The 27029-nt window shown below is 34.3% G+C and overlaps 2 protein-coding genes across 2 annotated transcripts in view; both read left to right on the plus strand.

Moving 5' to 3' along the window:
• The window catches only part of LOC126700050 (laccase-15-like), a 58740-nt gene extending 33548 nt beyond the window's left edge, over nucleotides 1-25192 (plus strand). The window contains exon 7 of the mRNA XM_050398031.1: nucleotides 25013-25192. Coding sequence (XP_050253988.1) covers nucleotides 25013-25062 — 50 coding nt within the window. The 3' untranslated portion in view covers nucleotides 25063-25192. The remainder of the gene's footprint in view (nucleotides 1-25012) is intronic.
• Nucleotides 807-4824, plus strand: LOC126700052 (laccase-14-like). The gene is made up of 5 exons (XM_050398036.1): nucleotides 807-965; nucleotides 1187-1338; nucleotides 1441-1685; nucleotides 2278-2406; nucleotides 4121-4824. The coding sequence occupies exons 1-5, from the start codon at nucleotides 879-881 to the stop codon at nucleotides 4807-4809; spliced, it is 1302 nt and encodes a 433-aa protein (XP_050253993.1). The 5' UTR covers nucleotides 807-878; the 3' UTR covers nucleotides 4810-4824.
• Nucleotides 25193-27029: the final 1837 nt, after the last annotated feature.

Genomic DNA, 27029 nt, shown 5'->3' on the forward strand with positions numbered 1-27029 from the left:
TTCTAACTTTTGAGCAACATTTCATGTGGAGCATGACAACGTCAATCCATATAATAAAAAAAACGTAGTTTTAAAGCTAGAAGCAAAGTTATAATATTAATTAGTTTGCCAATTCTAAAATCAACTTGAAATTGAAGCAAGATATTTCTATTAAAAAAAAATTTCTTTTAGAAGATGCGATAACGTTAAAACAAAAATAAATAAATAAATAAATAAAACAAAACAAAAAATACTCGTTGTTGTCAACAGTATAATCTTTAACTTGATCTTGAAGAGAATGAAGATCTCATGGAAAATACAGTCATCATAAACCTGTACCGTTACCCTATCATTGTTCAATTATTTTTGGGGCTAAGGACCAAGATATACTTGAAAGCTAGAATAATTTAAGTTAAACAATAAGCTAAACTAAAAACAAACAATTGAGAAGAAAAACCGCCTATATGTCATATCCTATTTGATAAATTGAAATTGAAAATGAAAAGATTTTTGCTTCTCTTAATGTTATTCTAAAACCACAACCAATTTCATATTTATTTTCATAATTATCCTCTACATATGATAAACTATGACGGATTATTTATTATTTTCACATTGATCGATCAATTTTTTTTTCCCCATTCACAATAAATCATATCTAATATAGCTATGAAAATGGGTATATAATTGGTTGTACTCATAAATTTTTGAAGTTAAGTGTACAATTAGTTAAGCATCAAAATGGTCCAACGCCACCTTCACCACTAAAGTTAATCACGTTTCCTGTCAGCCTCATGTCTATATAAACGGTACCTAGGGAATTCCCTAAAAAACTAAGAGACTGAAAAGAAAAATAAAAAAGTTTCCATCATCCACTCCCACCGCTCCCACAAAAAAAAATGTGGTTGAACCTAAAATTTTTGAGTTGGCTAGTCTTAATTGCCGGTGCCATTCATTGCCAAGCTTATGTTCTTCATACTTTTGTGGTAAGTAACTAATACGAAAAAATTTCAGTATTCATTTCATGAAATGCAATTGTTTGATTTTCTACATCATGAATAGAGATATATCTACGTACACAAACTGCATGCATGTACGTAGTTGTATACCTATTAATGTGTTCACATGCTTTGTTATGAGCTATAGCATCTATGTGTGTAAACTTTTTTTTTTACACAGATCTATGTGTGTAAACTTTGGATTGTAGGTAAAAGAAACTCCATACACGAGACTATGCGGCACAAAGAACATCTTGACAGTAAATGGTCAGTTTCCAGGACCAACACTACATGTTCAAAAAGGAGATACTATCTTTGTTGATGTCCATAACCAGGGCAATTTTAACATAACTATTCATTGGTATCATTCTGATCCGTGCATTTTGTTTTGACAAAAGAAATCCAAATACATAAGGAACTGCTAACTATGCGTATATGATAATATTAATTTACAATTTTATAGGCATGGAGTAAAACAACCGAGAAATTCATGGTCAGATGGCCCTGAATACATTACACAATGCCCCATACAACCAGGTGGGAGGTTTAGACAAAAGATTATATTTTCCTCAAAAGAAGGAACCCTATGGTGGCATGCTCACAGTGAGTGGTGGCGAGCAACGGTTCATGGTGCTATAATCATTCATCCCAAGAAGGGAACCAAATATCCTTTCCCTCTTCCTCATGCAGAGGTTCCAATCATATTTGGTATCACTACAACAAAATGTATTTTCAGTGACGAAAAAATTTGTCACTAAAAGTCCAGTTTTTCGTCACTAAGGACCTTTAGTGACGAAATTAGACTTTTAGTGACGAAACTCATTTCGTCACTGTAGCCCCATCACTAAAAGTCCTGGTGACGAAAAATTTCATCACTAAAAGTTTGATTTGATTTTAAAAAAAAAAAAAAATTAGTGACGAAAACGTTTCGTCACTAAATGTTTTCCTCACTAAATGTTTCCCTCTATTGGTGCCCATTTTTTAGATCACAATAGTGACGAAATTTATTTTTCGTCACTAAATGTTATAATTTTTTTCATTATTAGTGACAAAATTCATATTTCGTCACTAAAGCTGTATTTTTAGTGACGAAAAATATTTCCTCACTAATTTTCGTCACTAAAAATACATTTTGTTGGTATATATTATAAAATTAGCCTTCTCAATGATTGGGACTTTTTTTTTTCTTTCAAATTTGAAGAGTCAAGCTGTATGTGCAACGTCTTAAAACTACAGAAAATGTTACAAAATTTGACCAGAAAAATATTTTTGAAATGACTGGAAATCTTTGATTATGCAGGAGAGTGGTGGAAGCAAGATATATTGGCAATTTATGATGAAACTATTTTTACTGGAGGAGCCCCTAATGTTTCTGATGCTTTCACCATCAATGGACAACCTGGTGTTCTTTATCCGTGCTCAAAACCAGGTCAAAGATTCCTAAAGTTTTATATGTATAGAATGTTTATAATCATTTATTTTCTACCAAATGCTTCTAAGATTGGCGTTACTAATTAGAATGAAAAGGGTGGAAGATTGAAGAGTACCGGTAAGAAGATAAACACACTGCTAATTGTCCCAACTTCCAAGGAAAAAAAAATGATGTAGGAAACGATATTTTTGACAGTATATATCCTAGTCCAAGTGGGGTTAAACATTATAAAATGTACACGGTGATCAGTTTTTATTAAAGCATGGTCTTATCACCAGCAAGCTAGACATGGACCATATAATGGGGTTTGGTTTATTAGTTTTTCAAACAGGCTTATGCTTGCTCTTGATTAACTTTATTTCCTTTTATACATGAATTAATAAGCATAATGACTGGAATTTTGATTTTTGAACCTCTATCAATTCGTCCTTAGGTCCAAACCTCTTCACCTAAATTATAATTAAGGTTAAGTAAGTGGCTTAATTAATTTCAAAGTTATAAATCTATAGAATAAAAGATTAAAGTCAAGTTATGTTGGGCCTAATTAAATAACCCAAATGGATTTTTATCTATTTAACCCAAATGTTCAAATGGGTTGGGTTAAGACTTATTCAAATTAGGTGGGTAATGGATGAATTCATGAATATGGATAAAAATTGTCACCCCTATTGTTGGCCTTGGCCTAAAGCACTCCCTAACAAACTCTTAATCATATTTCAATTGCTAATGATAAATTATCAATTGACTTAAAAACTTAAATGGTTAGGAAAAATATGAATTTAATTATTTAATGATTTTCCAATTAATACTTTTTTTTTGGTAAATAATTTTCAAATTAATACTTATCATCATATATTTCTTATCCATTATTGTTCAAACCCCAGTATGGTTTTTTCTTAGTAATTTTTTTAGCATTTAAAGGATGGTAGTTGATCACTCAGTAAGAAAACAACAAACAAAAATAGCACGGATTTGATTTAATATATGTTTGTAATGTGTGAGGGGTTTATTACATTGAGTAGTTTTTTGACTCAATATTAAGGCGTCTTGTCTCTCCCCCCCCCCCCCCCCCCCTCCCCAATATTAAGGCATCTTAATTAGTATTAGCGCCACTTAGTTAATTTAAATATAATTAACGTTTTTATGAAAAATGAATAACTTTTTTCAAGGATTAAGGCTCATTGATTTATGATCCATATATTTTAAATTGATAAATAATAACATTTGATACTTAGACTTATTGAGGAAATTACTTGCAATTGGTAAATGTCATAGTTCAAACAGTAGTAGCAAGACTCAGTGAACTTTAACCCAATCAGATGCAAGTGGCGGTAATACTTAAAGATGGTTAGAAACTTAGAATAATAAAGTCATCGTCTTAGCCCTAAGAAAGGGGAAAAAAAATCATCCTTCTTAGAAGGGCAATAATCAATTGTCAAGTTACTAAGTTTTTTTATCAAATGATACTTTTTTTTTATCAATTCTTTTAGAACTATACAATTTATCACAATTTTTGTTACAAATGATCGATTGTGAATAGTAAACAATTACTTTTACATATACCTTAATACTAATTCATATATCACTCACAATCACCGTTTTAAAGGAGCAATAAAGATTGTAGTACAAAAGTTGTGTCTATAAACTCTCTTCTTCTGTTTTCTCTCTTTAACTGAAGTGTTAGTCTACTAATGTGATTCACTACTTGCAGACACATTCAAGCTAAAGGTTGATCATGGAAAGACTTATCTCCTCCGCCTTATCAATGCTGCCGTGATGGATATTCTCTTTTTCGCCATTGCCAAACACAATGTCACTGTTGTGGGAACAGATGGTAGCTACACCAAGCCATTGGAATCAAGTTATGTCACAATATCCCCTAGCCAAACCATCGATATTTTGTTGAAGGCGAACCAGAAATCTGACCACTATTACATGGCTGCTAGAGCATACTCTGCCGCACCTGGTGTTGCTTACGATAACACAACCACCACTGCCATTCTCGAATACAATGGAAACTATACCCCATCTTCATCTCCTTCCTTACCTAATAATCTTCCTTACTTTAATAATACCAATGCCTCAATTAGTTTCACAAGTAGCCTCAGAAGCTTAGCCGATGAAAATCATCCAGTCAATGTCCCAATAAACATAACCAAACATTTATTTTTTGTAATCTCAGTCAACACGTTCCCATGTCCTAACAATTCATGTGCAGGGCCTAATGGGACACGACTAGCCACTAGTGTCAATAACATAAGCTTTGTGGACCCATCCTTCGATATATTACAAGCTTATTATCGTCATGTCAATGGGGTATTTGGGACTAATTTTCCAGATTTCCCACCATATTTATTTAATTTCACAGTTGAGAGACTCGCGGCTTGTTCTCGCAAGTGACTCGCGGCTGCAAGCCGCCAGATGCAGCACACGTGCCAAGCATGCCAAAAGGTGAACAATCATGCTAGCTGAAGTACTACAGGACAAAACAGGACAACTGGCCATACGGTTATCTCGCGACTGGGTCTTGTGACTCAGTCAAGTCGCAAGACCGAGCCGTGAGCCACCCCTGTTTTGAAAAACCTGACGTTTCACATTCTCCTCTCACCCCAGTATAAATACCCTTTATACCCACAAATGAAAGAGAGCTTCCAGAGAGAATTTTGAGAGAGAAACCCTAGAGTAAAACAAGATTGATTCACCTACAATCTATACATTAGAGTCTCTTCAAATTCCTCAACTCTCTTCCTCTCCATTGTCAAACCCTTGAGAGGCTTTTTACCAAAACTTTGTTCTCACCATCTTCATTACTGTGAGAGGGCTGTTTGGTGTTCTGGGAAGCAGTTAGGAAGGAACCAATCTACATTGGTTGATGCTATGGTCTAGTAGCGGAATCCGAGAAGTTAGAAAAGAAAAAGGTTCGGCACAACCTCGTTGGAGCAAGAAGCTTGGAAGGCTTAGGTGCACTGGGTAGATTAGGCTTGGAGGGTCTATTGCTGTCCATGTATCCCAACTACATTTTCTAGTAGATTGTTTACCGCTTGGAGGGCAGCGGAGAGGTTTTACGCCGAGGGCTTCGGTTTCCTCTTCGATAACACATCGTGTGTTGTCTTTGTTTTTGCATCTTCCTTCCCTTTTATCTTTGCCTTTTATTATCTGCTGTGGGTTGTGATTTTAATTTGGCTTAGATAGTTTTTCCAATTCTATATTATAGTTTTTGTTCATTTTCCGCACACTAGTTGTTTGACATAAAGCTTGAATTGGTTAATTTGTAAATTGGGGGTCTAAACGTTCAAGGGTATTTTTTACACTATTTGAACTTTCAGTTTATTGTGAAAATATTATAAAAACATTGTAGACCTAGCATTAATCAACATTATGAGAAGTACCATGTGAAAATTTTAGCATTATGAGAAGTACCATTTGAAAATTTTAGCATTGCTATTGTCGATCATAATCTGTTTGCTCTTTGGCTACCAAGTACCAGGACATTCCAGGATGACTTGTCTTACCCAACAAGAAAAGGTCTATATGCTACTTTCTTAGTTTTGTTTTTGGTTTTGCATTTTGTTATAAAAATATTTTCCTTTTAATTTCATAGTAAGTAATATTCAACCTTTTTTTTATAAAATAAATAAGTAATATTCAACCTGAGTAGCCAAAATGTGGCTTCAATTAGTTTCACTTCTTTGGTCTACGTTTTTTTTCTTATCTCTTTGAAATTTGTGGTCAAAAACTTTTCGTCTTCTCAGATAGTGTAGCGGATTTTCAACACACATTAGAGTTTGATGATTTATCAGTAGGAATATATATATATATATATATATATATAATATATGTATGTATCAAGATTGCAGCTCACATCAGAAAGACAGAAAAGAGATAAAGCAGAAGAAGAAAGCAACGAAGAAGAAATAAGTTTTCTGTTTTCTGTATAAACGACATTAGTGTAGTGATGATGTTGTAGTTTTGTATTTCCTGTATATAAAACTACCTGTAGCTTTCATTGTATTTAAGTTGGAGGAAGCTCACACGTGGAATAACAGACTCCTACACGTGTAGTAACAGATTTGTTGGTTGTAACAGATTTGGGATATTTCTCCAGGTCTCTGTTTTAGTATTTAGGCGCAGAGCTTGTACAGATTCATTATTCAATTGAGATCATTATTTTCATTCTCTCTCTCTCTCGCATATTATCTTCTCCTTCATAGTTTCTGTATTTTCTTATATGGTATCAGAGCTTGAGCCTTTATCAATGGCGTCAAACACAGAAACTACCTCATCTACTTCTTCACATCGCGAGCTTTCTCCAATGGAAGATCCTCGCAGTCCATTCTTTTTGCATCATGGTGAATCTCCTGGTGCGATCCTCGTTGCTCCACACCTGACTGAGGATAATTACCCAACCTGGTCTAGAGCAATGATAATGGCTTTGGATGCTAAGAGCAAACTTGGCTTTGTAGATGGTTCCATCACTGTTGCAATGGCGATTACACCGCTTGAGAAGCAAGCTTGGTCGAAATGCAACTCGATGATCTCATCTTGGATCTTAAATTCTGTTTCACCTCACATCAAGGCTAGTGTTATTTACAGAGACACAGCTCGTGCAGTGTGGAATGCACTCAAGATCCGTTTTCAACAAGAAAATGGACCAAGAATCTCTCAGCTCCAGAACCAGATTTCTAGTATAATGCAAGGAGATTCTACAGTAACAACATTTTTCACTGATCTTCAAGCTACTTGGGATCAACTGTTGAATCTCAGGCCCTTGCCAAGCTGTTCATGTGGCAAATGCACTTGTGGAGTAAATGATAAGATTACACAGCTTTATCATCAAGACTCAATAATGCAATTTCTCAATGGATTGAGTGATTGTTATTCACAAGTCAAGACTCAAATCCTTATGATGGAGCCTGTTCCATCAATAGATAAGGCCTTTTCATTGGTAATCCAGGAAGAAAGGCAAAGGTTTTCAACCTTTAATGGTACTCCTTCCATTGAATCAGCTGCACTTGCTGTTAAGAACCAAGTCTTCAATCAAGGTTCTTCTTCAAACAACAGCAATGGTAGAAATTTCAAGGGCAATGCTAGCAAAGGAAGACCTGTATGCAGCCAATGTGGAAAGCTTGGACATATTATGGAAAAGTGTTACAAACTTGTTGGATTTCCTCCAGGTTACAAGCAGAATGGACGGATAGCCAAGGCTAATCAGGTTATGGTAGATGATATCCAAGGTCAATCTGAATTTGTGCAGCAGAACAATCCCTTCCCTTTCACTTCAGAGCAGTATCAACAGTTGCTATCTCTACTGAATTCTCATGCATCCACTTCTGGTAATTCCAATGATGCTATAGCCACAGCCAATTCTGCCATTTCAGGTAATCCTTGTGACTCTTTTCATGATTCTGTCTGCCTGAGTATGCAACATTCCATTTTTGCCAATAATCCAGCTAGTAAAACAATCTTTGATAAACAAACTTGGGTCCTTGACACTGGAGCAACATATCACATTGTCCATTCTATCAATTTGTTCACTAAAATTACCAGTTCTATCTCATCTTTTGTCCAATTACCTAATGGTGAAAGAGTTCTTGTCACACACATTGGCACTATTCAAGTGACAGCCAGTCTTATACTTGAGAATGTGTTATGTGTTCCTGCCTTCACTTTCAATCTAATCTCTGTGAGTCAATTAACAAAAAGTTTGTCTTGTTGTTTCATTTTCTTGTCCAATTTGTGTTTTATACAGGACCTTTCTTGTTGGAAAACGATTGGAGTGGGTAAACTTCATAACAACCTCTACTTGCTATCTACAACTCCTTGCAGATCTGATTCTGCAGCTTCTTCCATTTTAGATTCTGTTTTTGGTACTTTTGTCAATAATATTTCTAATGTTCCTGTCATAACCAAGCCATTTCTTTGGCATCTTAGACTAGGACATGCCTCAGATTCTAAGCTTCTTGCTTTACATGATTGTATACCTGATGTAAGCAATGTTCATAGCAATAAAACTTGTACTCTTTGCCCCATTGCCAAACAGAAACGTTTTCCATTCCCTTTCTTTAATCATTTTTCTGCAAATTCTTTTGATCTTATTCACTGTGATGTATGGGGTCCCTTTGCTAAGTTTACTCATGATGGTTTTAGATATTTCCTTACCATTGTTGATGATGCCACACGATCCACATGGGTGTACCTCATGAAAAACAAATCTGAAACCAGACCCTTGTTAATTTCTTTCTTCAATATGATATCCACACAGTTTAGCACTAAAATCAAGGCTATTAGGACTGACAATGCTCAGGAATTTACCCTACCAGAGTTTTATGCTAAGCATGGAATTCTGCATCAGCACTCTTGTGTAGCCACTCCACAACAAAATTCAGTTGTGGAGAGGAAACACCAACACATATTGAGCATTGCAAGGGCCTTAAAGTTCCAGTCCAATGTGCCTCTTACCTTTTGGGGTGAATGTGTCCTAACTGCTGTGCATATTATCAATAGGCTGCCCTCTTCTACCCTTGGCAACAAAACTCCCTTTGAGAAACTTTACAACAAAATCCCTTCCTATGATCATCTAAAGGTGTTTGGATGCCTTTGTTTTGCTTCTACCTTATCTCACAATAGGTCAAAGTTTGATCCTAGATCCTTACCATGTGTTTTTCTGGGCTATCCTTATGGGGTTAAAGGCTTCAAGGTGCTTAATCTTGCCACCAAGAGGATTTTTGTCTCTAGGGATGTCCTATTTCATGAGACTGTCTTTCCATTCATTTCTTCCACATATTCCTCTTCCCCTCATTCCACAATTACCTTACCTCATCTTTTTCCTTCCCCAGATCCTTACCTTGACCCCTTACCTTTTGTTGCCACTCCCATTGTTGATTCCCATACCACATTCACTCCTGTTACAGATTCTACATCTGTTTTGACCCCTCCTACTTCATCCATTCCAAATATAACATCTACCCATTCCCTTGATTCTAATCTTCCTCCTTCTGCAGACTCCATACCTGATCCCATTTCCACTTCCATTCCTCCTTCCATACCTACTTCCCTTCCTGCTTCTATTCCTACATCTATACCTGATTCCATTCCAACATCTGTACCTGATTCCATTCCTGCTTCTGTACCTGATTCCATTCCTGCTTCCATTCCTTCTTTAAGGAAGTCTACAAGAATCAGTAAAGCTCCTGCTTATTTGCAAAATTATAAATGTAGTAATGTTGTTCATGATCAGTTTGCTCACTCCAATTCACTCATCAAGTCTGGTTCCAGGTCCTCTATGTCAGGTTCCAAGTATCCTCTCTCTGATTATCGTGATTCTTCTGGTCTTTCCCCTTCTTATGCCCATTTTTGTTCCCTAATCACTGCTATTTCTGAGCCTAAGTCCTATTCTGAGGCTATCAAGGACCCTAAGTGGCAGACTGCTATGGCTGATGAGATTGCAGCCTTGGAATCTAACCAGACTTGGTCTCTTACTTCCCTTCCTTCTCACAAGAAGGCCATTGGGTGCAAATGGGTTTATAGAATCAAATATAAGGCTGATGGATCAGTAGAAAGGTACAAGGCCAGACTTGTGGCAAAAGGATTCACTCAACAGGAGGGTTTGGACTTCACAGATACTTTCTCTCCTGTGGCTAAGATGACTTCAGTGAAGACTGTTCTTGCCATTGCTGCTGTGAAGGGCTGGCACCTTGTTCAACTTGATGTGAACAATGCTTTCCTTCATGGTGATCTCCATGAGGAAGTTTATATGCATTTGCCTCCGGGTTTTCACAGCAAGGGGGAGCATTTGGTATGCAAACTGAATAAGTCATTGTATGGTCTTAAGCAGGCTTCAAGACAATGGTATTTTAAGTTCTCATCTACCATTTTGAAGTGTGGTTTCAAACAATCTAAGTCAGATTACTCCTTATTCACCAAGAAATTCAATCAGTCTTTTATAGCTCTCTTGGTGTATGTTGATGACATCCTCATTGCCAGCAATGATACTCATGCTGTTGAAGAACTTAAAGTGTTTTTGGATCAAGAATTCAAGTTAAAAGACCTTGGCAACTTGAAATTTTTCCTTGGACTTGAGGTGGCTAGATCAGACCAAGGTATTTCTTTATGCCAAAGGAAATACACCTTAGAGATACTTAAAGATGCTGGGATGACAGGTTGCAAACCAAGTAAGGTTCCTATGGAACAAAATTTGAAGTTAAGCAAGTTTTGTGGAGAATTACTACCTGATCCTAGTGTTTACAGGAGGCTAGTAGGAAGATTGCTGTATCTCACCATAACTAGACCAGACATTGCTTACTCAGTCCAAAAATTGAGTCAATTCATGTCCAAGCCACGCAAACCTCATCTTGATGCAGCTTATAAGGTGCTGCAATATCTTAAGGGAACTCCTGGTCAGGGCATTCTTTTCTCTTCCAAGTCTGATTTGCATCTAAAGGCATACACAGATGCAGATTGGGCTTCTTGCATTGACACTAGCAGATCTACTACCGGATTTTGCATCTTCTTAGGTGATTCACTCATTTCATGGAAGACCAAGAAGCAATCCATTGTCTCTAGATCCTCTGCTGAGGCAGAATATAGGGCCATGGCTGTTACTACATGTGAAATAACTTGGCTTCTAGCCTTGTTAAAGGACTTAGAGGTTTTACATCCCAAACCTGCTATGCTTTTCTGTGACAATCAAGCAGCCATTTACATAGGTGAAAATCCTGTGTTTCATGAAAGAACCAAGCACATAGAAATAGATTGCCACTTGGTCAGGGACAAAGTTGAAGATAAGGTCATTCGGTTGTTCTTTACTCCTACTCATTCCCAGTTAGCTGATCTTCTCACAAAGGCTCTTAGTGGTCAACAATTGCAAGCATTACTATCCAAGATGTGTATTGTGAATATCCACAATCCCAATTCTCATCTTGAGGGGGAGTATCAAGATTGCAGCTCACATCAGAAAGACAGAAAAGAGATAAAGCAGAAGAAGAAAGCAACGAAGAAGAAATAAGTTTTCTGTTTTCTGTATAAACGACATTAGTGTAGTGATGATGTTGTAGTTTTGTATTTCCTGTATATAAAACTACCTGTAGCTTTCATTGTATTTAAGTTGGAGGAAGCTCACACGTGGAATAACAGACTCCTACACGTGTAGTAACAGATTTGTTGGTTGTAACAGATTTGGGATATTTCTCCAGGTCTCTGTTTTAGTATTTAGGCGCAGAGCATGTACAGATTCATTATTCAATTGAGATCATTATTTTCATTCTCTCTCTCTCTCGCATATTATCTTCTCCTTCATAGTTTCTGTATTTTCTTATAGTATGTATGTATGTATGTATGTGTGTATATATATATATATATATGTGGTATTCAGCATTTATTTTGATTGTGTTGATATATAGAGTTATATATTCTACTATATATTCATAGAAAATATAATTTACCGAAATTCTAATATAGGGTTTAAACAAAAATTGGAAGATAACAGGGTTTCAACCTAGAAATATACCTTCTTCTTTTTTTTCTTTTTCTTTTTTTGATAATCAGAAATAGACATTTACACTTTGGCTGGTTGCAGGTAATGAAAATAACAGTATGTTTAGAGATAGGAAGAAAGAAGAAATATTATTATTCTTTCCTTTGGTTGGCAAAAGGAAATAAAAATGTTACGCTAAATTATAAAGTACAACTTCTATTTTTTATTGAAATTTAATCCTTTGTATTCGTTCAATTAAGTTTTTTAATTTTTAAGTTTATTCAATTTAAGTTTTTCTTAATTTTCATAAAAAAAAAAAATTTAAATTTTAAAAAAAAAAAAAAAAAAAAAAAAAAAAAAGCTCTATTAGTGACTCAATAAAAAATGATGTTTTATACTGCCTAATTTATGTTTTAGGCAAAAATAGTATGTGTCATGTGCATGAGATACCTACTCATGCTTTAGAGGGTTCTTAATAGAGTTTTTTAAAGGAGACTACAGAGGTTTGAATTGAATAAATTTGAGAATTAAAGAACTTAATTAAAAGAAAGATTTAAGGACTAAATTAATTTTTGATTAAAGTTAAAGGGTTCAATTTGTAATTGAACCAAAATGTTATTATTGTTATTATTATTATTATACTTTTATGTTCAGATGAATTTGAAACAGGGATGAATTTAAAGTCATGGGTAAAAATCTAAATTTTGAGTCATGAAAGGTTAGATTTTAGTCTTCACTTTTCCCTTCTCTTTTTTGGGGTGGTTTCCATTCAAACTGGGTGGATTGCAAAATTTGAATCTTGGAGGATTTGCTTTCTACGTTTTTCTTTTCATTCTTATCAACCTAATGGAGAAAATCAATTGTCTTTTTTTCATCTTTCTTTCATTTTCTCTTATCTTTCCATCTTTTGAAACGCAGTATTGATATTCTAAAATTGATAATAATAATTAATTTTAATGAAATTAAGTTTCCCATCCTGGTTTAATAACCCATTATAATATCTATAAATTAAAGGTAACACTATTCGATTTAAATTTGAACGTACTATTGAGATTATTTTTTTACCCCAACAATAACAATCAGTAACAACCTGTCACTTAAGATTTATTGTGAAAATATTATGAAAATCTTGTGGATTTAGCATTTCTTTTAATTAATTGTATAACTTAAATTTTTCTAGTTTTCAATTTATCTAGGTCCTTAGCCCCAAAAATAATTGAACAATGATATATAGGGTAACGGTTCAGGTTGATGATGACTTGTATTTTCCCATGAGATTTTCATTTTCTTCAAGATCAAGTTAAAGATATATAATACTGTTGACAACAACACAACGAGTATTTTTTCTTTTTTTTTAATGTTATCGCCTCTTCTAAAAGAAATTTTTTTAATAGAAATACCTTGCTTTAATTTCAAGTTGATTTTAGAATTGGCAAACTAATTAATATTATAACTTCGCTTCTAGCTTTAAAACTATGTTTTTTATATGGATTGACATTGTCATGCTCTTCATGAAATGTTGTTGATCAAAAGTTAGAAGTCATTTGGAACGTGGAAAAGTTTTGTTACTCAAAAATCAAAAGTGAATCATTTGGAATGTTCTATCTGTTTTTCAGATAAACAAGAATATATTCATTACTTTTCATTTTGAACAAAAACAAAATTGCTTCCTTTGTGTTTAGCATTTCAGTCCTTAGGAAAATTAACTGAAATTCTTACCTCACATAATTATAGTACGTACTCATAATTATTTCTTCATCAACTCATTTTTTAAAATAATTCAAGCAAATTCCATATTGTATATACGTGCAAATGAATACTGAATTTTTTAAATATGATTTTGTGTTTGAATGAAGTTATTAGGTTTATTAGTTTATAATATTTTAAAAATTATTTATATAAATAAAAGAAAATTTAAAAATCTATACATAAGTCAAATAATCAAATAGACGGACTTATAAACCAGGCCAAACATGCTTACCCTCTCTCTCTCCTTTTTTTTTTCTAGTGACAGTAACAACTAACTACTCATGATTTGTTGTTGAAATGAATGTAGCACTTATCTCAAATTAAACTAAAATAAAAAATAAAAATCAATTGAAAAGAAAAGACGGCGATAAGTCATATCCTATTTGATAAATTAAAATTGAAAAGATGTTTGCTTCTTTGAACATTATTCTAAAACTATAACCAATTTCATACTTTTTTTCTCAGCTATCCTATACATATAGCAAACTGTAACGGGTTATTTATTACTTTCATATTGATTGACCATTTTTTTTCCCATCATAAGTCATATCAAATATAGTTGTGAAAATGTGTATAGAATTAGCTGTACTTCTAAAATTTTTGAAGTTAAGTGTACAATTAGTTAAGCATCTAAACGGTCTCATGCCACCTTCACCAGTAAAGTTATTCACGTTTCCTGTTAGCCTCATGTCTATATAAACGGTACCTAAGGAATTTACTAAAAAACTACAAGACTGAAAGGAAAAATAAAAAGGTTTCCATCACCCACTCCCACCGCTCCCAAAAAAAAAATGTGGTTGAACCTAAAATTTTTGAGTTGGCTAGTCTTAATTGTCGGTGCCATTCATTGCCAAGCTTATGTTCATCATACTTTTGTGGTAAGTAACTAATACGATAAAATTTCACTATTCATTTCATGAAATGCAATTGTTTGATTTTCTACAACATGAATAGAGATATCTGTACGTACACACTGCATGCATGTACGTAGTTGTATACCTATTAATATGTACACATGCTTTGTTATGAGTTATAGCATCTATGTGTGTAAACTTTGGATTGTAGGTAAAAGAAACTCCATACACGAGACTATGCAGCACAAAGAACATCTTTACAGTAAATGGCCAGTTTCCAGGACCAGCATTACATGTTCACCAAGGAGATACTATCTTTGTCGATGTCCATAACCAGGGAAGTTTTAACATAACTATTCATTGGTATCATTCTGATCCGTGCACTTTTGTTTTGACAGAAGAAATCGAAATATATAAGGAACTGCTAATTAACTATGCATTGTATATGATAATATTAATTTACAATTTTATAGGTATGGACAGGGACGAACCCAGGATTTCAAGCTGGGGGGGCCAGATATAAGCAAAAAAAAAAATTTTCAAATACGCATCCATATAGTATTAATAAACTATTAACCAAGACAAATATTAAGATACAATCATCTACCAACAAAAACAAAACACACGAAACACTATTAAGATACAATCATCTAGAATTGGGGAATGAATTTTTTTGGGATTGGAACATCGACATTTTCCAGAATTGGGGAATGAATATTTTTTTAGAATTGGAACATCCACATTTTCTGGAATTGGAATAGCAAGATTAGTTGTTGGCAATCCTACGTTGACTTCTAAAAAATTTGAATCTTTTCTTTTGACAAAATCAAACATTGTAGTTGGTTTTTTCAGGATCTACAAATAAAATAAGAATCATGTATATTATCTCACAAACGGTAATATACATGATGCATTTCATTATAAATTTACAACCAGAAGACCTTATTTGATTGGTCTAGATGTTGGGGCTTTTCAGATTGCTCCACTATATTCGAGTTTATTTCTTCTCTAAGTATTTCTCTTTAAGTTTTTTCTTGTTCTTTGGTGTTGTTTGTGTGTTTGTTGCTTTTCCTTGTGTTCACCATCATGAACACCTTGTATTGGCTTGCTTTTGTTTACAGTTTGTTTTAATAATATTTTTATTACCTATCAAAAAAAAATTATAAATTTAGTATTTCTCACTTATTTTCAATTTTTAAATTTATCTAATTTAGCATTATGAGTTAACAATAGGCGCAAGTGAATCACTGTTATTTTCTTAAATTTGTGTGACAATTTTCTATATTATATGATTTGTTTTTGTCTTTTGTCTTTGGTCTTTGCCTTTATTTATCTCTTTGTCTTTGTCTTGTCTCCATATTTCTAACACTCACGGACTCACCCAATCCCCTACTAACACTACGATTTTATTCTACAGTAGCAACAAAAACTTTTCCCTACCCAATCCCACTACCGACACTGTGTAAACTTTTCCTAACTTTACCATTTTTTTTTTTTTGTCCGATTAATGTGTGCCCTTAACAAATTTATTTTTGAAAAAGTGTTATTGGGTCAATTTTCAATAAAATTTTTCTAAAATTGGTTTTACTATTGTGTACCTCGCACATTAGTAGAATCATTTTCTTCTTTTTTTTTCAGTTGTCCCTATTATTGCCCAACAACCGATCAACAAATAGTCAAACACTACACTAATATATTCTCTAATCTCTACAGAGTCATAAACACAGAATCACAGAGAGTCACAAAGCCAAAAAGCCAAAAAAAAAAAGAAAAAAAAAGCACAAATTCAATTCACAATCAACAACTCAGTTCATCACTCATCAATAAACACCACAAGTCCACAACCACAGATTGTTAGATTCTGAGACTCACAAATATTATATTAGGTTTTGAAAGAAACTAGGAAAGGATAGATTAAATACTTGTGAGTTGAGTTGGAACAATGAAGTTGAGCTGGGCAGATCGAGCAACCGGCGGCAAGAATCAAGATGGGTCTCGCGTGGGCATGGCGACGGTGGCGGCGTTGGTGTGGCCATTTCCCGTTTGGGTATGCGATGGGAACCGGTGGCAGCGTGAGGCGTGAGGCGTGGTGGTGGCATGAGGCGTGGCGGTGGCGTGAGGCGTGAGGCGTGAGCGGCAACGTGAACCGGTGAACAGCGGGATGAGCTTTTTTTTCACTGTGTCTGTTTCGCCTCTCTTTTCTTTTCTTTTTTTTTTCCTTCGTTTTCAGTTTTTGCTTGTTCCATTTGTTCCTTTTGCTAGGTTTTCAATTTTTCTTCTTTACATTTTTTTTTTTAGACTTACAAGGGCTGATGGGCTCTTGATTGGGCCGGTCGGCTGGGATACGGGGGGCCAAGTCATTTTGATAAGGGGGGCCAAGTCCTTTTTTTTTGTTTTTTGAAAAACTTTACCTACTAAAAAAAAAAAATTTTCAGACCCAGGGGGGGCCTGGGCCCCCTTAGGCCCCTTCCTGGGTCCGTCCCTGGGTATGGAGTAAAACAACCAAGATATTCTTGGTCAGATAGCCCTGAATACATTACACAATACCCCATACAACCGGGTGGAAGGTTTAGGCAAAAGATTATATTTTCCACAAAAATAGGGACCCTATGGTGGCATGCTCGTAGTGAGTGGTGGGGAGCAACGGTTCATGGTGCTATAATCATTCATTCCAAGAAGGGAACCAAATATCCTTTCCCTCTTCCTCATGTAGAGGTTCCAATCATATTTGGTATTATAAGATTAGCCTTCTCAATAATTAGGACTTTTTTTTTTTTAATGTCTTTCAAATTTGAAGAGTCAAGCTATATGTGCAACTTAAAAGTAAAGAATGTTACACAATTTGACCAGAAAAATATTTTTGAAATGACTGGAAATCTTTGATTATGCAGGAGAGTGGTGGAAGCAAGAAATATTGGCAATTTATGATGAAACTATTTATACTGGAGGAGCCCTTGATGTTTCTAAAGCTTACACTATCAATGGACAACCTAGTGTTCTTTATCCGTGCTCAAAACCAGGTGATGTTTCTAAAGCTTACACTATCAATGGACAACCTAGTGTTCTTTATCCGTGCTCAAAACCAGGTTAAAGATTCCTATAGTTTTATATGTATAGAATGTTTATAATCCTTTATTTTCTACCAAATGCTTCTAAGATTGACGTTACTAATCTATATATATATAACCGAAGCCTCTGTTAGCACCACAATTTTCCACGTCAACACAATATTTAAAAAATAAAAAATAAAAACATTATCACACCTCAAAACCCTAGCAACCTTACCCCTCTCTCAAGTTAAGAAATATAAAACCACAGTTTCTGCAAACTCTCTCTCTCCAAACGTAAATATCAAATTCAACCCCTTTAATTTCTCTTTATATTTTTGAGGCTTCTATAGAGTTATAGTGAGTTATGCTGATTTTGTTTTGTGTGTGTGTGTGTATAGATGGTCATAATACTCCGATATTCCAAGAGAAGCTTGTGTTTTCGTTAATTGAAGGCCTTAGAGAGATAAGTGTTGCAGTTTGGAACATCAATACAAAAGACGACTTCATTGGCAGCGGAAAGTAATTACTTTGTCTCATATTTTTGTTTTTTGAATTGATTTTGTGTGCTTTTTAGACCCTTTTGGATCAATTTTGTTAATTGGGTGTTTTTTTTTTTTTTTTTTGATAGGGTACAATTGGGGAAGGTTCTTTCAAAGGGTTACGACGACCGCACTTGGTGTCTGTATACTAATAGTGGGGGGTAAGTGCTATAAATTACTAACCCTTTTAAGTGTATAATCTGTTTCTAAAATTATCTATAATATTTTGTCCTCCGAAAATTTTATCTCTTTAATTTTAGTATATTGTGTTTCTTAAGCTATAGACAGATTTTCTTTATTTCTTATTTTCATTAATAAATCATTTTATTGCAATACCGGTAATCTATATATATATATAAAACCGAAGTCTCTGCTGGCACCACAATTTTCCACGTCAGCATAATATTTAAAAAATAAAAATAAAAATAAAAACATTATAACACCTCAAAACCCTAGCAACCTTACCCCTCTCTCAAGTTAAGAAATAAAACCCTAGCAACCTTACCCCTCTCTCAAGTTAAAAAATATAAAGCCATAGTTTCTGCAAACTCTCTCTCTCCAAACATAAATATCAAATTCAACCCCTTTAATTTCTCTTTATATTTTTTAGGCTTCTATAGAGTTATAATGAGTTATGCTGATTTTATTTTTTGTGTATGTGTGTATAGATGGTCATAATACTCCGATATTCCAAGAGAAGTTTGTATTTTCGTTAATTGAAGGCCTTAAAGAGATAAGTGCTGCAGTTTGGAAAAGCAATACAAAAGACGATTTCATTGGCAGCGGAAAGTAATTACTTTGTCTCATATTTTTGTTTTTTGAATTGATTTTGTGTGCTTTTTAGACCCTTTTGGATCAATTTTGTTAATTGGGTGTTTTTTTTTTTTTTTTTTTTTTTTGAGAGGGTCCAATTGGGGAAAGTTATTTCAAAGGGCTACAACGACCGCACTTGGTGTCTGTATACTAATAGTGGGGGGTAAGTACTATAAATTACTAACCCTTTTAAGTGTATTAGTTAGAATTATTTTCAAATGATTGTACCAATAAAAGTGAATGTGTATAAATTTTGTTTAACTATCCCGTGCATCGCACGGGTTAGCGACTAGTTGTTTGAAAAATCCAATATGTTCATATCTCTATAGAATAGAGAATAGTAAAAGCCAATTTTATTACAACTACTTAAATTGAGTTGACTTAATTCCGTACAATTACAAAGTATAGCATGAAAGATAATGGAATTAATTGTTGTAATTTTTATTTTCTTTCCATGTTTTGAATTTCCATGTTTTTATTGTTGATGAGAAATTAAAGCTCAATTGCACAATATGTGTAAATTCTTCAAAAGGCTACTTTAAATAGTAAGTCAATGTGTCTCTTACATTTGGGATTAGTTAGAATTATTTTCAAATGATTGTACCAATAAAAGTGAATGTGTATAAATTTTTTTTAATTATCCCGTGCATCGCACGGGTTAGCGACTAGTTAGAATGAAAAGGGAGGAAGATTGAAGAGTACCGGTAAGAAGACAAACACACTGCTAATCTCATAGAAACAGCGTCCCAACTTCCAAGGAAAAAAAAAATGAAGTAGGAAGCGATGTTTTTGACAGTATATATCCTAGTCCAAGTGGGATTGAACATTAAAATGTGCATGGTGATCAGTTTTTATTAAGGCATGGTCTTATTACCAGCAAGCTAGACCTGGACCATATAATGGGGTTTGGTTTATTAGTTTTTCAAACAGGCTTAAGCTTGCTCTTGATTAACTTTATTTCCTTTTATACATGAATTAATAAGCATAATGACTGGAATTTTGATTTTTGAAGCTCTATCAATTTGTCCTAAGGTCCAAACCTCTTAAGCAAGGGCGGAGCCAGGGGGAGGGGGAGGGGGAGGGGGGAGAGGGGGTAACTGCCCCCCTGACTTCCAGCAAAACTCCTTTACTATTGGATAGTTAGATTAGTTTGTCCTCCTACAAAGATATAAGCATAACACCTAAGTGAGTAAGAGAGGAAGGGTTTTAGTTGATTTACAACTATTTGCCTTCATGTTAGAAGATATGCTCATTTTTTTGGCCCAAAAACAGTGTTTTTTTTAAGTCAGCCAAATTTTCGTTAGGTGAGGGTGAGGACTAGAGAGAGGGTTTTGTTAGATGATATTCCTCTCAAGTTAATGAATTTAGTTTAAGCTAATATATGTTGGAAATATTTTAGTGAATAAACAAGTTTTGATACGAAAAATAATATCCCAAATAATTAGCAAGAACATAAAATAAAAAGGAGTTTAGAACAATCTCACAATGCTATAGAATCACGCTGCGAAAGCGTTGTCCTTAAAGGTTGATTCGTGCCACCCAAAGTAAAACTTGGTGCAATTGGTTCTCTTAGCCAAACAACCCCCCAGGATTAGACTATAACGTCGACCTTTGTGATGTACGCACTTCCACTCACAAAAGGTTTAAGAACAACCCTCTATTGCCTTTCCTTAGAACAAATATTCTTGTAGAAAAAATATGTGGGAGAGAAAGATAGTAGACTTGTGTATATCTAAAAATATAGAGTAGTAAAAAGACTCTTTAGAAAGTGTGTTATGATGAGTATTATATAGGCTACTTATGAAGATAATAGTCTATAGTTATTGGTTACTAATAACCCTTAAAAGCCCAACGGCTATATTATCAACTATTGCCTAACGGCTATTTTTCTCATAATTGCCCAACGACTATTTTTCTCATAAATTTCCAACGGCTAGAAAATAAATAAGAATAAAAGTGTTTGGAACACACCCACACCAACAATATATGTCCAACACTCATAATGCTAGTAATCAAGTAGTACACCACGCGTCAATTAAAAATTAACATGCATGCAATGGGATGAATGTGGCCATGTTGAAATGGTTCTTGCTAATTCATATACTTATTGTACCATTATTTTTAATTTAACAATGAAGTAAAAATTTTCATATAAAAAAAAAAAACTATTATCTATTATCTATTAAAAAATTAAAAATGTTTTATGTATATAAGATAAAAGATACATAAAAATTGACTCACTACACTTATCTTTCACAGTAATTGAAATTGATTTTTCTCATATCACTATATTTCTTAAGTCTTTTTTATTATTAAAATAACCTTCTACCAAACAAAGTTTAAATTTCTCACCACTTTAGCTCAAAGCAGTAGGTCTATAGCCAATGGTCCAATGAGTATACAACTTTTCAAATATATTGTTATATTTATTACACTTTTTCATTGAGTTAATCTCACAGTTTATTTTGAGTACGTTGATTAATTTCTTGAATTGTAAATAAATACATTGATTAATGTCTTCAATTAATTTTTATTTAATATGAATTGATATCTTTATTTATTTATTTTTATTGATGCAAACTAATATTTTTTAGAGTAATTTTTTTTTCCAATCTTATCTTGTAACCTTGCCCCTCTAAACTAAAATCCTGGCTCCATCACTGAGATTAAGTAAATGGCTTAATTAATTTCAAAGTTATAAATTAATCTATAAAATAAAAGATTCAAGTCAAGTTATGTTGGCCTTGGCCTAAAGTACTCCCAAACAAACTCTTAATCATGTTTTGATTGCTAATGATAAATTATCAATTGACTTAAAAACGTAAATGGTTAGGAAAAATATGAATTTAATTATTTAACAATTTTCTAATACTAATCATCATATTTCTTATCCATTATTGTTTAAACCCCAGTATGGTTGTTTCTTAGTAAATTTTTTTAGCACCTAAAGCATGGAGTAGTTGATCATTCAGTAAAAAAACAACGACAAAAAATAGCACGGATTTGATTTAATATATGTTTGTAATGTTTGAGGGGTTTATTACATTGAGTAGTTTTTTTGACTCAAAATTAAGGCGTCTTAGTATTAGTGCCACTTAGTTAATTTAAATGTAAGTAACTTTTTTATGAAAAATGATTAACTTTTTTCAAGGATTAAGGCTCATTGATTTATGATCCATATATTTTAAATTGATAAATAATAACATTTGATACTATACTTAGACTTATTGAGGAAATTACTTGCAATTGGTAAATGTCATAGTTCAAACAGTAGTACCAAGACTCGGTGAACTTTAACCCAATAAGATGCAAGTGGCGGTAATACTTAAAGATGGTTAGAATAATAAAGTCATTGTCTTAGCCCTAAGAAAAGAAAAAAAAAAATTCATCCTTCTTAGAAAGGCAATAATCAATTGTCAAGTTACTAAGTTTTTATCAAATGATACTCTTTTTTTATCAATTTTTTTAAGACTATACTCTTTATCACAATTTTTGTTACAAATGGTCAATTGTGAATAGTGAACAGTTACTTTCACATATACCTTAATATTATTCCATATATCATGATCACAATTACCGTTTTTAAGTAGTAAAAAAGATTATGGTATAAAAGTTGTCTATAAACTCTCTTCTTCTGTTTTCTCTTTTTGGCTAAAGTGTTAGTCTACTAATGCGATTTACTACTTGCAGACACATTCAAGCTAAAGGTTGATCATGGCAAGACTTATCTCCTCCGCCTTATCAACTCTACCGTGATGGATATTCTCTTTTTCGCCATTGCCAAACACAGTGTCACTGTCGTGGGAACAGATGGTAGTTACACCAAGCCATTGGAATCAAGTTATGTCACAATATCCCCTGGCCAAACCATCAATGTTTTGCTGAAAGCGAACCAGAAATCTGACCACTATTACATGGCTGCTAGAGCATACTCTGTTGCACCTGGTGTTGCTTATGATAACACAACTGAAAGTTCAAATAGTGTAAAAACACCCTTAAACGTTTAGACCCCCAATTTAGAAATTAACCAATTCAAGCTTTATGTCAAACAACTAGTGTGCGGAAAATGAACAAAAGCTATAAAACAGAATTGGAAAACAATCTAAGCCAAATTAAAATCACAACCCACAGCAGATAATAAAAGGCAAAGATAAAAGGGAAGGAAGATGCAAACACAAGGACAACACGCGATGTGTTATCAAAGAAGAAACCGAAGCCCTTGGCGTAAAACATTTCCGCCGCCCTCCAAGCGGTAAACAATCCACTAGAAAATGTAGTTGGGATACATGGACAGCAATAGACCCTCTAAGCCTAATCTACCCAGTGCACCTAAGCCCTCCAAGCTTCTTGCTCCAACGAGGTTGCGCCGAACCTATTTCTAGCTTCTCGGATTCCGCTACTGGACCATAGCATCAACCAATGTAGATTGGTTCCTTCCTAACTACTTCCCAGAACACCAAACAGCCCTCTCACAATAATGGATATGGTGAGAACAGGTTTTGGTAAAATGTCTCTCAAGGGTTTAACAATGGAGAGGAAAAGAGTTGAGGAATTTGAAGAGACTCTTATGTAAAGATTGTAGATGAATCAATCTTGTTTTACTCTAAGGTTTCTCTCTCAAAATTCTCTCTGGAAGCTCTCTTTCTTTTGTGGGTATAAGGGGTATTTATACTGGGGTGAGAAAAGAATGTGAAATGTCAGGTTTTTCAAAACAGGAGTGGCTCGAGGCTTGAACTCGCGGCTTGACTGAGTCGCAAGTTCCAGCCGCATGATAACAGAACGGTCAGTTGTCCTATTTTGTCCTGTAGTGCTCCAGCTAGCATGACGCTTCAACTTCTGGCGGCTTGCAGCCGCGAGTCACCTGCGAGATCAAGCCGCAAGACTCCGTTTTCTTGCACACTCTTGAGCATTCAATCACTCTATCTCACTCACTACCCTTACAACAAAACCCACCTAAATACAGGGTTACTAAATGCTGAAATATAAGAAAATTTGGCACGGAATAAATCCAACAAGATGGTTGATAAAATTCAACCTTACAACAACCACCACTGCTATTCTCAAATACAATGGAAACTATACCCCATCTTCACCTCCTTCCCTACCTAATAATCTTCCTCACTTTAATTATACCAATGCCTCAGTTAGTTTCACAAGTAGCCTCAAAAGCTTAGCCGATAAAAATCATCCAATCAGTGTCCCAATAAACATAACCAAACATTTATTTTTTGTAATCTCAGTCAATACATTCCCATGTCCTAACAATTCAGGTGCAGGGCCTAATGGGACACGACTAGCCACTAGTGTCAATGACATAAGCTTCATGGACCCATGCATCAATATATTACAAGCTTATTATGGTCATGTCAATGGAGTATTTGGGACTAATTTTCCAGATTTCCCACCATATTTATTTAATTTCACTGCTGAGGACTTGCCATTGTACGTAGAGACACCTAGACATGGGACCAAGGTTAAGATACTGAAGTATAACACGGCTGTGGAACTTGTTTTTCAAGGCACGACTTTGGTGGGTGGGAATGATCGTCCAATGCATCTCCATAGATACAGTTTCTATGTGGTTGGAATGGATCTTGGAAACTTTGACAAGGATAAGGACCCATTGAGATATAATCTTGTTGACCCTCCTCTTATGAACACCATTGCTGTTCCCCTAGATGGCAGGACTGCCATTAGATTCATGGCCAACAATCCTGGTTTGTCAAACTACTAAAACTATTTTCTTCTTTGTTTCTTTTTTTGTTTTTGTTTTTTTTTTTTTTAATAACTCCCATTTAAGTTCAATTTGTGTCCAATGCATTGGAACATTAAATGTGAACGTTTTCAAAATTGAACACGTGTCAATTTTGGATTCCGTTAAGTATTCAGGATATTAAGATTTAACTTGTGTCCAGCACATTAGAGTATTAGATACAATATATATCTAACCACGTGTCAGTCTTGTATTCTGTCCAATGCAACCTTTGCCCTCACACTTAATACTACAATGATGATGATGTTGTTGTTTATGTTTTGTGATGATAGGAGTTTGGTTTTTGCACTACCATTTTGATCGGCATATGACATGGGGCGTGGACATGGCATTTGTAGTGAAAATTGGGAAAGGTCGAAAAGCGCATATTTTACCACCACCACTAGACATGCCACCCTGTTGAAGTTAGCTGCAGGCTCCAAATACCATGTTGGTTCATTCCTCATGAGTAGTTACATCAAATGATAGGGGCGACATAAGTATTTATGAATTGGGCCAGTCCATTCATTTATTTGTTTGTTTCTTTTCACCGTGCTCTTAATTTGTTCGGTATGTCTATTGTATTATTGTATATAATTATAATTTGTGGAATTATTACCATGACAATCACTGTTGCTTCCACAACGATATGTGGAGGAAAATAATGAAATTGTTGTGGAAGAAGTAATTTATTTGTTCTCATAGTATATGGTATACATTGTATATGGAATTAAATAAAGCTGTGTGATTAGGCAATACGTAGAAATAAATCAAGTATTATTATTGACTAAATATTTGTATGATTCATCCAGATTGGATTATCTCTCTCTCTCTCTCTCTCTCTCTATATATATATATATATATATATATATATATATACCACATATTTTATTTAAGAGATTTTTGAAAATGCAAAGCCATATTCTTTGTCCAATATATTGGCCCAAATAGAAAATTCACTACTACCCCTAATCAATATGATAAGCATGTCACAGGCATTTTGATATAGATGAAACATGTTCCTTCAAATTTCAATGCTGCAATTCAAGCCGATTTAACTTTTCTTTAATGGAATTTGCAATTTTTTTCTCCAAAACAAATTTTGTGTGTTTGTGTGTGTATTGTTGGGTATGTTTTAAAAATTAAGCCCATTAATTCTTTTAGTTGGAAAAAGCCCAAACAATCTACAACTAGAATCTTCCTTAGGTTGTGTGGGTATTATTGGCAGCAAACAAATCCCACAATCATCTCTTCCTTCCTTAGCAATAGGTATGCCACATCTTTCCTTATTTTTAAGAAAATACACTTTGACTTGCGGCACCGATTGTTAAACAAATTCTTCCAATTTCGCCTTTCACCACCATAAGCTCATTTATTCCAAGTGCATGTTCTAGTTTATATATATAATTGATTCCCAAAAAAGAGAGAGAGAGAGAGAGAAATGACACTCTGATAATTTTCTTGTCTGTTTCTATATCAAAAACTTTCTCTTGGGCATTTGTGACAAGCTTGAAACTCTATTTGTGAGTACACATTAACAGAATTGTCGTTGCATTTTGGAGAGCGACCATCTGAACCATTTGCACCAACGAATTCATTTGAGTGACGACGAAATCGCTTCTTAAGAACAGTAGATTTAGTTTCGTGCCTTAGCAATAAGTTTTACTTAATTAATCCTTAATTTTATACGCTTTTACACTTATCTATTTTATTTATAAATTTATCTAAGCATATCTTGTTTTATTGATATATTATTGATACTACTTTGCAATTTTGTTAATCAGTTTGAGCAATCTTCCACACTATCTTCCCTATATATATATATATATATGTAAATTGTACGTGCCAAAATTTTGGTTAATGTGCTAACTCCTTTATTGGGCTCACAATTTATTCGTTGTAGTGGGTGTATGGATATCCTACAATGGGAAGTTCCTTCGGACCAAAGTTAGTATTTGTGATTCTGATATCTTAGTTCTACCTAGGGTTGTTTGTTCTTGGTTTCTCTCTCTCTCTCTCTCTTAGTCTGTAGCTTTCTTGTTCCTTACCCTCTTGTGTCTAACCCCCTCTTCCTCCCTCTTTTTCCCTATTTATATCCTTCCTTAGTGGATCAGTAATGATTGCTTTTAATATTTTTTGTTCAAGTTGGGTCATTCAAGATTATTCTTGACAAACATGGGCCCCACTTTGGAAACGAGAATTTTAGCCTATGGGACTCGCAACAAACACTGGATGTTGCTTGACAGCGATATCCCCCAGGACATTACCGAGATACATTCGAAGCAGACCCCGAGCAAGGTCAGACCCTGAGAAGTAACCAGTTCAGGGCCCAATCTCCTGAGCACCATGGATTAGGCCCATTAGGGAATTGGTATTAGACCTATAGCCCAA

This window comes from Quercus robur, chromosome 9, assembly GCF_932294415.1.
Source record: "Quercus robur chromosome 9, dhQueRobu3.1, whole genome shotgun sequence".
In the NCBI taxonomy this organism is placed as follows: domain Eukaryota; kingdom Viridiplantae; phylum Streptophyta; class Magnoliopsida; order Fagales; family Fagaceae; genus Quercus; species Quercus robur.

Excerpts from the sequence above, each read along its gene's own strand:
- LOC126700052 (XM_050398036.1), top strand. The coding sequence starts at position 879 with ATGTGGTTGAACCTAAAATTTTTGAGTTGGCTAGTCTTAATTGCCGGT. Across the intron at positions 966-1,186 it reads ATGTTCTTCATACTTTTGTG|GTAAAAGAAACTCCATACAC; the intron begins GTAAGTAACTAA and ends TTTGGATTGTAG. Across the intron at positions 1,686-2,277 it reads AGAGGTTCCAATCATATTTG|GAGAGTGGTGGAAGCAAGAT; the intron begins GTATCACTACAA and ends TTGATTATGCAG.